The 16,615-nt window shown below is 37.5% G+C and overlaps 2 protein-coding genes across 3 annotated transcripts; both read left to right on the top strand.

The window, feature by feature from the left end:
• Positions 1–2,455: 2,455 nt before the first annotated feature.
• On the top strand, positions 2,456–9,506 carry LOC147863531 (O-fucosyltransferase family protein). Its single transcript, XM_087319681.1, has 11 exons — positions 2,456–2,850; positions 2,957–3,007; positions 4,442–4,532; positions 4,611–4,687; positions 4,763–4,851; positions 6,208–6,327; positions 6,437–6,553; positions 6,653–6,796; positions 6,907–7,030; positions 8,629–8,825; positions 8,924–9,506. Exons 1-11 carry the CDS (start codon positions 2,482–2,484, stop codon positions 9,276–9,278), a joined length of 1,734 nt encoding a protein of 577 aa, XP_087175807.1. The 5' UTR covers positions 2,456–2,481; the 3' UTR covers positions 9,279–9,506.
• A 995-nt stretch (positions 9,507–10,501) lies between these two features.
• LOC147863530 (uncharacterized) lies at positions 10,502–14,118 on the top strand. Of its 2 annotated transcripts, none has more exons than XM_087320422.1 (7): positions 10,502–11,088; positions 11,292–11,422; positions 11,992–12,275; positions 12,430–12,513; positions 12,872–12,966; positions 13,153–13,292; positions 13,900–14,118. In XM_087320422.1, the coding sequence occupies exons 1-7, from the start codon at positions 11,025–11,027 to the stop codon at positions 13,906–13,908; spliced, it is 807 nt and encodes a 268-aa protein (XP_087176548.1). In that variant the 5' UTR covers positions 10,502–11,024; the 3' UTR covers positions 13,909–14,118. The 2 variants fall into 2 exon arrangements, with proteins under 2 accessions (XP_087176548.1, XP_087176549.1); XM_087320423.1 differs by having other exon boundaries at positions 10,505–11,088; positions 11,992–12,272.
• The last annotated feature ends 2,497 nt before the right edge of the window (positions 14,119–16,615 follow it).

Below are 16,615 nucleotides of genomic sequence, written 5' to 3'. Positions count from 1 at the left end.
TTTAGTTTTTGTAATATATATACATAGAGGGCACATTCTAAATTAAGGGAGATAGCCATAATAATGATACGTTTTAAATCATAGTCATAGTTCATGAGTCCATGACAAATAGTTGGTCTTCATGGAGAATCCTAATTTCATTCAGCAATAATTTATCATTTATCATTTAGAATACTATAATGGACACAACGTTTTACTTCGAACTTAAAACATATTTACGTAGACTTACATAACACACAACTTTTTTTAGTAAGGCATTCATTACATTACTATTATTTGGGGAGAAAAAACGCAAATAATGTATACAAGATTTGAGATTTGACCTTTAAATGTGGGTATAAAAAAGCCCAATAATGCATGAATCACATGGGCAAATTCAAGCATTCAAATGTTGGCATTTATGTAGATGTGCAAATTCAAGCATTGTTAATTTAAACATTAACTAATTCAAATTTTGGGTTATAAAATGTTTATATTTTTTTGTAACATACATTCCCTTGAGAAAAAGTATTATTTTTGGGGAATTGTTTCTTTGAAGAATAAAGACCTATTTCTTCTATTGTAGGGTAAAAACCTAATATGGATGATGATTGCTTGAATACACATAGACAAGTATTATTTTTATTCCATGTTTACTCAAAACCATGGTTGATTGCTTGAAGACACAATAGAAGGAATAAAACCATATTAGGTTCAAGCAATCGTCCATGTTAGGTTGATGTTTTTTATGACATGGAATAAAACCTAAACCTAATAGAAGGAATAAATACCTAATAGAATGAATATGATACCTAATAAAAACCTTAACCTAATAGAAGGAATATGATACCTACCTTTGGACTGTAGGTGCTCGCGGACAACAGGTGTCGTGCCTCACTGAAGATGTCTACAACAGGTGCTCGCAGACAGCAGGTGGTGCGGCGCGCTCAAAAACCCTAAACCCTAAACCTCATGCTTCTTGTTTGCAAACAGGAAAAAAATGACAGAAAAAAGGCTTTTTATACTTCCCTCAAACTAATGAGAAGGGCTCCCTTTCACAAAGTGGAGCCCTTCTTTAATGAGACGGGCTCCCTCTTTAATTGGTGTGCTTTTTCGCGCCTTTTCCACAAGGGCTCCCTTTTACAAAGTGAGGCCCTTCTTTAATGAGACGGGCTCCCTCTTTAATTGGCGCGCTTTTTCGCGCCTTTTCCACAGCCACATTGGACAGTGCAGATCGCACGCGTCCTCATCTAGCAACCTGCATTGTCCCTCTCCGCGATTCCCTCACTTGCCCTCTTTAATATTTGGTAGTAGTTAGACACCACGTACACACACACACACACACACATACACATACATTCATATACATACACATAGAACGTAATATTCATGTTCGTGGAAGCATTCAAACGTTTGAAAACGAACACGTTTGAAAAGGGAAAAATACGTGTTCCTTTTTTTAAAAACTTTTTTTACTCTTTTTTTTAACTTCTCTCTCTCTCTCTCTCTCTCCTCCTCGTGAATCTTCTTCTGCCACTCATCCACCATATCTTGGTGGCCACGATTTCTTCAACCATTCTATTGTGTTTCTTGATCCTCCTTCCCACCTAGTCTACGGGTATGGCTATGGCAATCTTCTTTACAACGATTTTGCCGCCAGGCCATGGATGCAATGCTCCATGGCTTCTGCTACATCTCAACCTCCTCAGTATAATTCATGGGGAGCGATGTGGAGCTCTGGGAAGTAGGTGTAGCTCATGATCGTGGAGAGGATGAGGGAGGAGATCCTTAGAACCAGGGACATGCTCAGAGCCAACATTAATCTCAAAACAACATGATATGAGCAAGAAGAACATAAGCTTGATCCACCATGTCAACGAGAATCAAATGCCAGAACCAGATGAATCATAGTCATGGTAATCCTCAGAATAAGATGAATCATAATCATGGACCATGGTGATCCTCAGAAACAAAAACAGAACCAGAGTCATCACGATGATGGCGGTGATCAGAACAATAGGAACAAACTAAGGGGGGACGAAGAGAAGGAAGGTGAATGGTCCTGGTAATATTGCCATAGAAGTTGAAGCTTTAGCTGATAGCTCATAACACCTGGCACTCTCTTGCTCTCTGTCCCTCTTTCTCTCTCTTTCTAATGTTTAGTACTTTAATAATTTCTAAAGTATTGAAAACTTGATGACATGTGATTCAATCAATACCATTCTTATCTATCCAATCCAACGTTGAGATGATTTACCATACACGTATGATTAAATCATTCTCGAATGCGAATGCACGTATGATACGTATGGTTCATTTTATGTACATACATATACATACATATACATACACACATACATACATAGTACATACATACACACATACATAGTATATACATACACACATACATACATAGTACATACATACACACATACATACATATACATACATACATACGTATGTGGAGCGAAGAGAGAGAGAGAGAGAGGGAGCAATGCTGCAATGGCGGAGATGAGGCACAGTGGCAGTGCAAGGCAGCAGCTGGACGTCCCTCTTGTCGACAGGAGGGAGCGAGAGAACAGAGGATTGTCTTCATCATCATCACCATCACCATCACCATCACCATCTCCTTCTTCTTCCTCCTCTCCTCCTCATCCTTCTTCCCCTGCTTCTGAATCGGCTGCTCCTGCTGCAACTGTATTAAGTACCCATACTCACAAAACCCCCAATTCATGTGGTGTTATGAAGGATTATGCTGCCGCTGCAGCTCATCTCCTCCCTCGACACCTCTGCACCGCCCTCCCCCTCCTACTGATACCTCTCCTCCTTATCATCCTCGCCTTCACCCTGCCATCTCTTCGGGATCTTGTGGTAAGTCCCTCTCCTTTTTCTTCCACTTTATACTGCATTTCCTTTGTATTTGTTTTGTTTTGTTCTCATCTCATCTCTTTATTTTCTCTTGCTCCTGCATCCAAAGAACCCTCCTTTTCTCTGCAAAAAAGAAGGCATAACCCTGCGTTGTCCACTGGTACGCATCTCTATCATATTTCATTCCTCTGGTGCAGTATTTGGAAATATACATTGCAGTCTGTTTATGCGCCCAATCTATTAACCCTGGGAATGTACCACAAATGTAATGGGGAATATTTTAGATCCAAGGCTTTGCAGCTACTATATACGATCTTTGTGTATTTTAGTGATCTTTTGTCAGTGGTAGAGATCCAATCCAAGGATGAACATTTTTTTTTGGACAATACTGTTTGAGTATATGTGACTCACTTTGAAGCTCTCCTTTATCAAAACCATTCACGAGGGTGCCCTGCATGGTTAAGTGTTTTAATGCCAATTCATACATATTGGATTTGGTTTAAAGCTACATGTCCGAGGAAAGGAAAAACTGAGAAAAGTTTCTTCCATTAGTGGAATTTGCCTACATTAACCCTATTCACAGTTCTAGTGGTAAGGTGCCATTTGGAAGTGTGGAAGCAGAGAGGAAAATACTAAAATATTTCCAAGAAAAAAAATAAATTTTTGAGTATAAATTAATGGAAAATCTGCAAGAGTTTTACCAAGAAATTAATCAATTTCTCTAGAGGTCATAACTCACAAGATATTGATAAATTCTTATAGAAGAGTGTTAACCTTTGGGCTATTTTGTGCTTCTTCATTTTCAAGAAACATGGCAAAAGGAGATGAAAGGCAATGATAAGAAATATACTATGTTGAGTATCTACCCGATGAATGTTTTCAGGTTATTGACAGGTTTGGCAATTTTGGTTGAATGTCTGGGACTATTATGAAATTTAGTTTGCCATTCAATTATAGATGTGTGATAAGTTGCCGCATATCAGAATGATTCATAACAAGATAGATTAATTGTAACTTATTATCTGGGACATCTACCTTTTTGGAGAAGTTAGCCTCAATAGATTTGGTGTGTGAATGGCATTATCACACAAGCATGTCATGAGATTTTAGTCCCAGGATATTACATACATGTCTGAGACACTTTCAGATATTTCATGCTAAAGCTGATGATGTCACTGTTTTAAAGTTTGGTATACGACAGAATGTTGCAGTATAATTTTCCTTTTTTTTTATGTTCCAATTTTCTTTTCAGCATCTCTTCCTTCTTCATGTGGTTTATTAATAACATTTTAATCTTACATTTGTAGCTGCAAACTCTTGGTTTACTCTTATCAATCTGTTTAGGTATCTAATATACCTGTCTGGTGGGAACACTTCCTCTTTCAGAAGTGCTTGCTTTCCCTCTCTTAGCTTTAGATATTCACTTATTTTGTGTATAAGGAAATGCTTGAGTCTTGACCAAAAGAACAACTATCTGCACTGCAATTTCTGTTTGATTTTCTCATAAGCTACCTACAAGCTTTATATGCCATTCTATCGCAAACCATTTATTGGACAGTATTGGTCTTTTCTTGTTATTCCATTTTTATCTTAGGTACGCGAAGCACCCTCACTTTGGGAAAATCCATACTCTGCAACAACTTCCTGGAGGCCATGTGCTGAGAAGAGAGGTTATGGAATTTCTTGTAAGTTACCTTATCTACATGATGTTGTTTCATAGTTCAGATTTATTATGTCTAAATATTTTGATTTACCACCTACAGCTCCTCCACCTGAGAATGAGACAAATGGTTACCTTGCGGTTCATGCAGAGGGTGGACTCAATCAGCAGCGCATTGCTGTGTGTCTTCTCAACTATCTTCCTTTTATTATCCAATTTCAGCTGTGACATATGTCGTTCTCCCCTATGTTGCAGATATGCAATGCTGTTGCTGTGGCAAAAATAATGAATGTTACGTTAATCATCCCACTGATGAAGCAAGACCAAATATGGAAGGACGAAACGTAAGCTGTATATGCTTTGCATTAAAATTTGTCATAGCATAGTGTCCTTGTGCTGACCATGCTTGTTTTTGAAGAATATTTGGTTGTATGACTTTATTTAATAAAATACTTTGTTTTTTTTAAAACTGATGGAAATTTGTTGAATTATAGACTTTAACTTTCTTTCAGTTTTTCAGTGCTTTCAAGCAACTTCAACTCATATTTCACCTCTTCAATGCTGTCATGTGCCTACTTAAATGTAACTCACTAATGTGAATGAACTTTAATTCATCTTTCACCTCTTGTTATGTACCCACTCAAATGTGACTCACTATTGTGAATGAACTTAAGCGTCATAGAATGAGATGGGCACACACATGACAAAAAACAAGTTGCTTACTTGAGAAATTTCTTCAGTATGTGTCAAGGGATTAGTTCAATATTAATTTGATGTAATCACTGTTACTTTTCAGTCAGCAATGTTTAGATTTCATTGAAATGGCAATATTTGTCTGAGAAATTTCTTCAACACGCACAAGGGGATTAGTTCAATATTGCTGTAATGTAATAACTTAGGCATGTCAATAAGAGATGCTTAGATGTCATTGAAATGTCAGTGTTTCTGGAATAATTATTTTGTACAAAGGAGGAACGTGTGGGCCACCTCTATGGCAACCAACAAGATGCATGAACTTAGAAACTTTGAGAGACTTAGTAGTTCTTATACTTGTTGTCACAAGATGGGTGAGCAGTGTGATAATAGAATCCGGTTATCCTAGATAGTGTATTAGTACCTTAATCATTTGGCCCTTCAAATGTAGGTACATCTTGTTGGTTGTCAAACAAGCACAAACTTTTCTGCTGACCATGGTCGCTAGAGATTGGTTGAGAAGGTAATGCAGTAAATAGGTTAGCTGTTAGGGAATCTATTAATGTAATGTTAGCGAGAAAGCTCAGGTTGGTTTGCGCCTCAGTGCTTCTCTACTATTAATATCATCTGTTTTATCCATTGTATCTCTATGTTGTTGATTGCCCGTGCAAAACACTATTTCTCATGAAATGACATCTGAGTCTTCTTTGCTTTTTATGGAGGTTCATACATATGTGACCCACTTCTAACTTTTATTCTGTAGACTTACTAGTGTTGGCAATCTAAATTTTGATTTCTGTTTACACATCCAAACATTCTTTCTATGTGAGTGATTAATGTCATAAATTTAAATTGCTTGACAAGCAATCTGAATTTTGATTTCTGTTTCACACTTCCAAACATTCTTTATATGTTACTGATGAATGTCATAATTTCCACGTTTTGGGTATTGTTAGTTTTTGCAAAACAAATCGATATTGATCAGTTTCAATTCATTATATTTGCAGAAAATTTGAAGATATTTTTGACGTTGACCATTTCATCAATTATTTGAAGGATGATGTGCGGATAGTGAAGGAGATCCCTTCGTGGTTTACTGACAAAGGAGAGCTGTATACAAGCATTAGGTTACTCACACTAGAATTTAGTGTCTAACAACCTGCTGGAAATAATCTAATATCGTCATTGCTGTATTTGGAAGATAACCGCTTGACTTAGTCTTTCTTCTCTGTCTAGACGCACAGTGAAAAACATTCCTAAATATGCATCGGCACAATTTTATTTGGATAATGTTTTACCAAGGATCAAAGAGAAAAGAATTATGGCATTGAAGCCTTTTGTTGACAGACTTGGGTTGGTAAATTTTATCTCTAGTTCTGTAATGCTGGCTTCTTGTTCATCGCATGATAATATTTTTGACCATTAATCCGCTTATGCATATCGAATTGGCAGATACGATAATGTTCCTCCGGAAATAAACATGCTTCGATGCAGAGTTAATTATCACGCTTTAAAGTTCTTGCCAGAGGTTGAAGAGATGGCTGATGGTTTGGTGGCAAGGATGAAAAATCGCACTGGCCTATTACACCCTTACATGTAAGCAAACCTTTGTACTGATATAAGACGAAGCAAACCTATTACACCCTTACATGTTTTTGATCCATCCATAAGACAAAGCAGTTTGAACGTTAGGAATTTCTTGGCAGGGCTTTGCACTTGCGGTTTGAGAAGGGAATGGTAGGCCTTTCCTTCTGTGACTTTGTGGGCAACAGGCAAGAGAAGGCTATGATGGCTGCTTACCGTCAAAAGGAATGGCCTCGACGGTATAAGGTGTGTTAACTCATGATCAACTTAATATCTTATGTATCGTAGACTTCATTTTCCTTTTGTACCCAGGTAGAATTCATGATTTGGGAAAGTATTATAAAAAGACTTAAGCTAAACGAATTTCTGGCTTTGAACATCTTAAACAGTATCACAGAGATTTTCAAATGAAAAGGGTCACTATCCAGTTTCATTGACAAATCAATGAGAGATTAGAAAGCTGTTCAAAATACAAATCCAAGACATTATGCGCCTAGGAGAATAGAGAGATGTTAGTTAAGAGAGCAACAGTCATGAGAAGGAATTTTGTAAGTAAACTCAAGAAAATACCAACAAACAGAGAACGACCATTTATATTGGTTCCAGTTGCTGAATCCTTCACCGCCGATTTCAGAAATTCAAATCTTGACACTACAGTAAAATGTTGTGTGTTAATTATAGCAGTCTTTCTTCATATTCTGTCCATGTGTTAGATTTGTCCTTCGCTTCTTACCCTTCACCTTAAAATCATTGGGGCATGTGCCCATCTAATATGCTTACCTTGGTGCTTCACTCCAGACATCTCATGTTCACATGAATCCCTCAGACCTTGTAAACCATCACATCGGAAATGATGGAGCTAGGATCAGGAGTTCTTTTGTGCTAACACTTTCATATGTATCATATAATTGTGATATTCTAGAGGTGAAAGGCAGATAGAACAATAGAGATGTTTAGAACGCAAACCATTTTGGAAGACATGAGGATAGAAGCTTATTTGTGGAGTTCACAGAGAAGGAGAGGAGCCAAAACATTCACAGTATAGGTCAATGAGTAGGAGAATCGTATAAATGCCTACAAGATAGTCTGGATTGTGTGCAATGCAACTGTGAAACTTGAAAGCCAAAGGGGCAATTAATGAGCAAATCGCGTGAGTGTCTAACATATGGGTTCCTCAAAATCAAAACTTTTTATGTTGAGTCTTTTGAACGAGAAGGTTTAGCCCAGTACGAGAGGCTATTGCTTTTACTTTCTATGTTGAACTCTCGTAGTATTATCATTATTCTCATATTCTGCAGTATATCATTATCTAATGTATCCTTAGGCTTTGGATGCTTATTTGAAAAGTTCCTGGGCACATGTTCGTCCTGATGCTTATCATAGTGATCATGGATAAACTAAAATAGAAATTGCATTATTGACATGAAGTCAAACTGGTTGGAATTAGCATGTGCCGAAACTATTTCAATGGTTCCAGCTTTATCAATAGGTTTGCAATTCATACATTTATCATTTCAGTCATTGGCTGTTCTGCATCGCAAATGTAAAATAATATTGTCTGTTGAAATCTACATGTGTGCATTATGGCCTTTCTAATCTAAAAGAATTGTGGTTCTCTGGAGCTTGGAATTCCCCCCCTCACCCCTAAAGTAAATCTGATTGAAGGAAAGAAAAGTAAATATGTAAAATAAGTTTTGTTATCTGATTGAAGGAAATTCAAATTAAAGCGTGTGATGTTATGAGTGCTAAAGTGGTTTCATTGAATGTGAGTTGGCTTGTGTATGCAGTTCATCAATCACAGGGGGAGCGATTTTAATATGTAAATGTCTTATTTTTACCCGCAGAATGGATCCCATCTTTGGCAGCTAGGTTTAGAAAAGCGCAAGGAGGGGCGTTGCCCACTAGAGCCCAGTGAGGTTGCCGTCATTCTTATGGCAATGGGGTACCCCAAAGAAACACCCATATATGTTGCATCAGGACAAGTATATGGTGGAGATAAACGCATGGCACCCTTGAGGAACATGTTTCCAAACCTGGCAAGCTATACATTGCACAAATACTTATTCCATGTGTTATATTGTGCTATGAGTGATCCATAACCAAGGGCAGTGTTTCTCTTTTCTTCCTGTATCAGGTTACAAAGGAGGGATTGGCTACTAAAGAGGAGCTGGAGCCTTTTCGGAAACATGTGACTAGTTTGGCAGCCTTGGATTTTCTGGTGTGTTTGAAGTCAGATGTATTTGTGATGACCCATGGTGGGAACTTTGCGAAGCTCATCATTGGAGCTCGACGATACATGGGTCACCGCTTAAAATCTATTAAACCCAACAAAGGTCTCATGGCAAAGTTCTTGGGGGATCCTGCTCTAGGATGGCCAGCTTTCGTGGAAGATGTAGTAGTAACACATGAAAGCAGATCAGGACTGCCAGAGCCAACATTCCCTGCATATGACATTTACGAAAACCCTCTCTCTCATTGTATGTGTCGCACTTAATCATTGTCCCCCCCCCCCCCCCCCCCCCCCTCCCCCCTTCCATTCTAGGTCAAAAAGCTATGAGAATATGATTTTGTAAAAATTTAACTGTACATGGACTCTAAGAATAATGGTGTGTGATTGCACATGGACTCACGTGCATTATATATCACATTCCTTTTGCCGTGCCATGTGCATGATTTTCGTAGCCATTGTGTGTATTAACAGCATTCCCACATTCTCTTGGTTTGGGAGGGTTCTTATTCTCATAAACAAGATGTTATGTGATAAAATGTTCCATCTGAAAGTGAATACAGGGGTTACAAGTTACAGCCTTATAAATCTCGTTGTACGCTGTAAAAGCGAGGAAGAAATATTGTTTTTGTTGTAACCACACAAATTACTGAGTTAAAAGGAAAGCCAAAATATCAAATGGGTCAATATTTAGTCAACATATTTATGGACTTGTAATGATGAGTAACTTTATGATAAAGTTGATGATCTAGTGATATTGTATGCAATATATAAGATTGTTGTGTTTTTACTTGAGATCGGTACTAACTAATGGTGTCCTTCCAAATCTGGTTTTTGAGGGTGTGGTACAGAACCAGAACCAGTCATGATCAATGTATTGCAAGTGACGTGTGTAACTCCATCTGTATATATATTTTAAAACAAAAAATTGGCGGATGATGAGTTTTCTTGAAAAATATATTATTGGTGCTCAAAATGGATTATTTGGGTGATACAGAGTTCATCAATATCTTGTGTCATTTGCCAAATGGTGATGATCATTTTATTGTTTGTGAATTTAATCTCATTTGTGTCCCGGTTTCTGGGAGTTGATGTTGAGATTGAGGATGATGTGAATGGGATTCTAAAGGGTCGATCATCACAAATTTTGGTGCACGTGTTTCTTGAGTTGATGCATATTCTTCTCAATAATCTTGTGTTCTTTATGATGGCAACGAGTTGAAACGATGCAATGTAAGACTTGAAGGCACAGATATAAATGAAATAAAAGTGAAGGTTTCGTTCAATGCCAATTAAAGATTATATATATATATATTAGCACCTTTTCGCAGTTTGCGCATCTAGTAGCATTATATCGCAAATTGGACCCATTCAATGGAATACACAAACACACATCTCTCTCTCTCGTCAACCAAAGTGTATTGTGCTTGGTCCCATATGTCGTCTTTGACTTTCGAAGTGGATGATGATAAAACGCATGAATCAATCTCACAAGAATAATTTCTCATCTAGACTTTCTCACTCAAGATATGAATTATAATTAAACAAACATCCCAGATCTATCTACCCGGAGCATAACTTCTACATCACGATTCTATTGGATCAACCTTTGCTAAATTACAATTGTTCTTCTATCAATAAGTTGAGAAATCTAGTACCATCATTTCAATTGGAAGAATCGGTAGTTTCTCGTTGCCTCTACGTCAATACCTCTGTGTGTAATGTTTAAACAAAGAGACAGCCTGTCCGTGTGTGTGTGTGTGTGTGTGTGTGGCGTGCTCGTAAAGAATTGTTCAACTTAATTTGATAAGTGTTCCTAAAGTAACATGATTTTCTCTGCTCGAAGCCAGGGCAATGATTAGTTGGGCATTTTTGGTGCACAAGAAAGCACTGGTTTATTGTTGACCATAGGATTCTAGTGCCACTTCCTCGTATCATCTAATCTTTAACACTGCCTCCCTCTGCTCATTTAATTGGCAACATACCAGAGAAAATATCTTTCTTGTGGTAGACATGTCGGATTCGTCCTCGTCGACACCACCACCAAGAAGTGTGAACTTCATTCGCAAAGCAGAAGGTAATTAACCTCTTCTTGTAATTAATTCATTCATTAAGAAGATTAAGACATACATATTGCTGTATTATCTAATAAGTGACTTATTCTTATAAATTAGTGTAACACACACACACACACACACACACACACACACACACACACACACACACACACACACTAGTAATATGGATTAGACTCTTCCAAATTGTAAATTATATGTGCAGATGAGGTTTATGAAGTAGCAACAGTGATCGGAGAGGATGCGGCCATAGTAGAGAAGGTGGCTGTGGCAGTGGAAAAGATTTCGGCGAAACTAAAGAGTGATGTCATTAAAGCCAAAGATGTTGTCCATGAGGTAAATGATATGCATATGATAGTACATATACATGAGAATTTGCTCAAATGAAGTACTGGAAATTACCCAATTTAGTACATGGTCAACTAAGAGAAAGGTCTGAGTAAGGTCAAGTTAATCCGGAAAAGGGTTTAACCTTCTGGGTTAATACCATATTGTTACATTATAAGAGTTGTAAAGACTGTAATTTTCCTTGATTCAACCCACTGAGTAGTTGATTTAGCTTATAACATCCTAGAATCATATCATGACCTAAAGCTACCATTATCAATAACACATCATAGCTCCAAAGTACATCGATTATTTGGTTATCGTCTGTTCTCAGTATTAAAAAGCAATAATTACACTGGCAATCTTCTATGTACAAAAACAATTTCCACCCATCAGTTGGACACATGTTGTACTGCACAGATATACATAAAAACATCAGGATTTGAATAGCTTCACTTCTATTTGATTTATCGAAATAGCATGAGTTATTTGTGTTATGCGTGCATGAAGATATAATGAGGTGGCCGGAGGGCAGTATACATCTTTGTGTTGACATGATGCTTAACAAAATTACTTAGGTAAGCAAAGAGATAGATTCAATTGAAGAGGTGGTTGATAAGGTTGAATCTACAGTTGCAAAGGGTAGTAAGCATGATAATGATTCATCATCGTTGCCATCACCATCATCGTCACAGATTACCCCCCCGAAGCGACAAATGTCGAAGTCAATGTCCAAGTTTCACATCACCAATTTCCGGTATTGGGATGTGTTGAAGCTTCTCATCCACGTCCTCGTGCCCATTTTTTCCATTGTTCAACTTTGGCCCACTCTCACATCCTTATTCGTGACATGGAGGAGGTTGTTAAGATTGATTTTATCTCCATTAAAAAATAATAACATCTACAATAAGCATACACCCATTATGGAGCCCTTTTTTTTGTTTGTCTTATAATTCCTTCTTGCTTTGTACATGCTGATGATATTTATGTTGTTGAACTGATTAATATGCTACTAGTGGTGCTGCTGCTGCTGGCAATGGAAGCAACGAGGAATCCACGAATCCCTCAAATAATACTAGTGACCCCAAATTTTCTAACTGGTAAGATGATATTCATGACAAGAAGCACAACAACATGAATGGGTTGTTTTGGCAGCTCCAAATAAACATTTGCCCGCATTTAGGCAGAATACTATAAAGTACTACCTGAAACCCCAAAATGTGCCATTTTTGGGTATTGCCAGGGGTTTGGGCACTTCCATAATATGGCAATATTTCCGGCACTTCTCCATAAATGCTGGTATATAGTGCCAGAAACAGCTCATTCTGTAGTAGTGCATCAAACCTATTTCAACTATATTATGATTTATATTTTGATGAGAACACGATTATATCATTTGGGCCAGGATGAATATACTTCTCTATATGATAGTTTGTTTGTTTAATGCTTGGTTTCTAGGTCCTTGATTTATGGTGCAGGTCCCCTAATCATTGCTTTCAATCTCATTAGAAAGCTTATGACAAGTGAAAAGAAGATTATTTCAAAATTGGAAGGTAATTACACCTAATCATAGATATTCTTTTTAAATCAAAATCCCAAACAAACAAAATAGCTTAAGTCACTAGCTACTTCCAAAATGGTATTATGAACAATTTTTCTTGTCTAAATCTCATAAAAAAATTTGAATCTATTTGGTTAACGTCCTTGTCCTTAATGAACGACATGGTAATTTGTATTAGAGAATGTCGATGAACTAGCTAGCGAAGTTACGAAGGCTTTGGAGGTTGTGGATGATGTAGCACATGTGGTGGAGGAGCATGCCTCCAAAAAGGTTGAGGAAGAGACAGATAAAGTTCAAAGATTTATCACCGAACACAAGGTAATATATATGTTGAATCAAGAGAGATTAATGGACAACCTTTCGAGCTCATCATCTCAAATTGTCAAATAATCAAATTATGTTAATGGAAGAGATTTCATTGTGTAGAAAGATCCTTACCAACCATTTAAGTGAGACGCCGATTATAAAATCCCTAGACTAGAAATGAGCCTCGTGAAAAATGCAATGTCATCAATATACCTCTTTCTGCAATGGGGGGATGGAAAATCGTACGAATGCAACTGTGCATTTTGCTTGTGATTCCAGTTAGATGCATTCCACACTTCATTGATAAACTTACCAACAATTCTGGCCACAATAGAAAAACGCTGCATTAGCACTACGAATATCGTGATGTCTCAGCTACATGGCTAGTTGGATATCCAATAAACTAAAGAAGAACCAAATCAATACTCCCTTACACTTCCTTAGATACTGCATAACTGCATGTTTGAAATCTAACATTGAAACATTGAGGATGTCTAAATTATGACACAATCTACAATACATTCACATAATTTTGAGAGAGAAAGAGAGCCATTCTTTTGCCCACTTGATCAATCTTAAAATTTTAATTGACTTACATTCCGGATGTCTTTATTTTCAGGTGAATTAATGAAAATCCATTAATGAATGCGCAAACTACTAATATTAGTCATTGGAGCAGTCATCAGAATATTCCCATTGCCACAACACCAACAGCATCACACATTTTGTATATTATAAAACAACCTTATTCCAGCTGGTTTCCCAATTCATTTACTGTACAACATGTACACAATCATGTGTATATTCTTTCAAGTTATAAAACCATCTCAAGTTGCAACACTAATACTAATTAACATCAACACCATGGATTGATTGGGTTATTAAAAGATATAAAGAAAGAAAAGAAAAGAATTAAAGAGAAAAACATTGTACATAAATCAAATGTGTAAATTTGAGCATGATCCTGTTAGTCAATTGTCATAACTACTATTCTTGTGATAAATAGTTGTCAAACTCAACTGATGCATATATCAGTTGCTTGCTCGCTAAAGTCAAATCAAAATAAAACGAGATTTGTGGTTTCGAAACACTATTGGGGAAATTATATCCTGCTATAATGATACGGTCTCTTAATTAACACCTATGTGGATCACAATGCACTGAAAATTATCGGATAAAAATCTATGATGAAAGGTTAGCGAATGATTAATAAACCAGTTGTGTGGCATGGGGACTGTGCAAGATGGATGGGAGCCACCGTGATTGAGCCTGCATCAGGATGTAATTAGAGGGGGTTTGATCGGTTGACGAGATTGAGGGGAGCCGGACTCTGCAGCAACATGTTGCAATGGATTTTTCCTGACTCTGCCCAAACTTACAAGGGGATTTACGTATGTGCTCTACGATGCCGATATATTGATCACTTTTGTAGTGATTTTAAGAACCTTTCTACAAGAATTGGGGTTTTTAGATGCACTTGTAGTCTTGCTGGATTGTTCTAAAGTTGGACCTTCTATATCGAGTAATTCATTGGTTTCTAATAAGATTTTTAACTTCCCCAGAATGATTTATGTATAGAAGTATCAGAATGATTTGTGTTTGCGTTTCAATCAAATAGTTCAGCCACATTAAAGACTGATAATGAATTCCCCCCTTCCAAGAACACCATGGAAGCAGCATGCAGAATTGATATGCATTTAAAAATATTTCTCACCCTTTGTTTTAAGATGCAATATATCAGTACAGATGCCAGGATTGAAAGAAGCTTTGATGATGGCGGGTAATCAAGCCAAGCACAAACTCATCTTACAGAGATCAAACTTAGGGACACAGTACATGACCACAAAGATTAAGCCATAGCAATATAGCCTTGAGCACCTACTGTAGTCTGTTTGCTATTCATATTATATGCGCAAATCTGGTGAGTTGGGAACCGAAAACACATGGTACAACCTACTACTACAGATATAACATGGAACCAAATTTGCACACAGATATAACATGTAATGAGCCATGGTGGTGGAAATATTCATTCATTGTTTTCTATCGATCGATTGCACTTAGGGCTCTCTGCAAACGAAGTCATCGATCACGTGGTCCGACATGATCATGGATGATCTTATTTACTTTTAACGAATTTTCCATCAAACAGAACAACAGATTTCCAAGGTTTTTCTTTCTCTAACAAAATCTTTTGTAGGTGAAGGGTAGGTTGGTTCGCATATCAAATCACACACATGAAACACATACATTTAGTTAGTTGACAAAACACATACCCATGTTCTATATATCTTCCTAATTGCTAATTACACTCGCACATATCAACATTAAGAGAAACTTAAGAGAAGCTAATTATATTAATGGCACATATATCGCAGCTTTTGGGCATGGTGACCTTGATAGTCATCTTAATCCATGGCACCTATGGAGTAAGCTCTAGACTCTACATTTGCCTCCATTTCATTGAAAGAAATTATCGATACTATTCATTAATGAATGTGTGATTGTCGTTTATTTAATCTTGTATTGCCAATGACCCTAAGGACACATTTAAATGCCCCTTAAGTTTGTCCATGCCGTTTAAGTCTTATGTGTTACCGATGCTAATTCTTCATCCATTTTTGGTACTATGCTATTAGATGCAATGTAACTTCGGGATGACTTGCCGGAAGCCACGCATAGTTGGAGAGTCAATACTCACGAGCAATTGTAAGGAGGTTGGCGGCGATCCCCAGGAGTCGACGCTCGACCTCAATGAACACGTGAGCAATGTGGAAGGGAACCTTTTGTGCACTCCGTCGGTGGGCGGGTTCGTGGATACGTGTGGAATGGCGAAAATAGTGAGGACGAGCATCCTAAGTGCGATGTGCCTCGACACAACTGGTGAACGTACCCCCACTGCACTCGACCTCAATGAGTGTGTTGCCAACATTGACGGTTCTCTTCAATGGTGTGGACTTGATTCCGGTGGCTAATACACATACTTGACATACAATGCCAAATGCAAGCTGACCTCGAGTTCCAACAAGTAGTCGAGGTTGAGAGCGACTCATGACTATTCTAGTTTCTTCGAGCTCGCATCTATAATGAATCAACAGTGTTTTGCACATGTAATACATATAATCTCCAATCACCTTGATTAATAAGTGTTTAATGTCTTATTCTCTTCACCATTAACATTGAGTGTATCTGGCCTTTTACATGCATAACACTTGAACTGTTATTTGTTATATCTCGTTCGACAATGCTCCAAACTTTCAATCCATACATGTTCCATGTTCCATGCATGGTGAGGAGGGCTTATGTCTCAATTGCACTATGTACTTGGCAAAGTT

The sequence above is a fragment of the Azolla caroliniana genome, unplaced genomic scaffold (assembly GCF_043228905.1).
Source record: "Azolla caroliniana isolate FFs.n. ecotype wild unplaced genomic scaffold, voAzoCaro1.0.p SCAF_5, whole genome shotgun sequence".
Lineage (NCBI taxonomy): Eukaryota > Viridiplantae > Streptophyta > Polypodiopsida > Salviniales > Salviniaceae > Azolla > Azolla caroliniana.
Note: the sequence above shows the minus strand (reverse complement) of the source record. Positions and strands in the feature narration are given on the sequence as shown.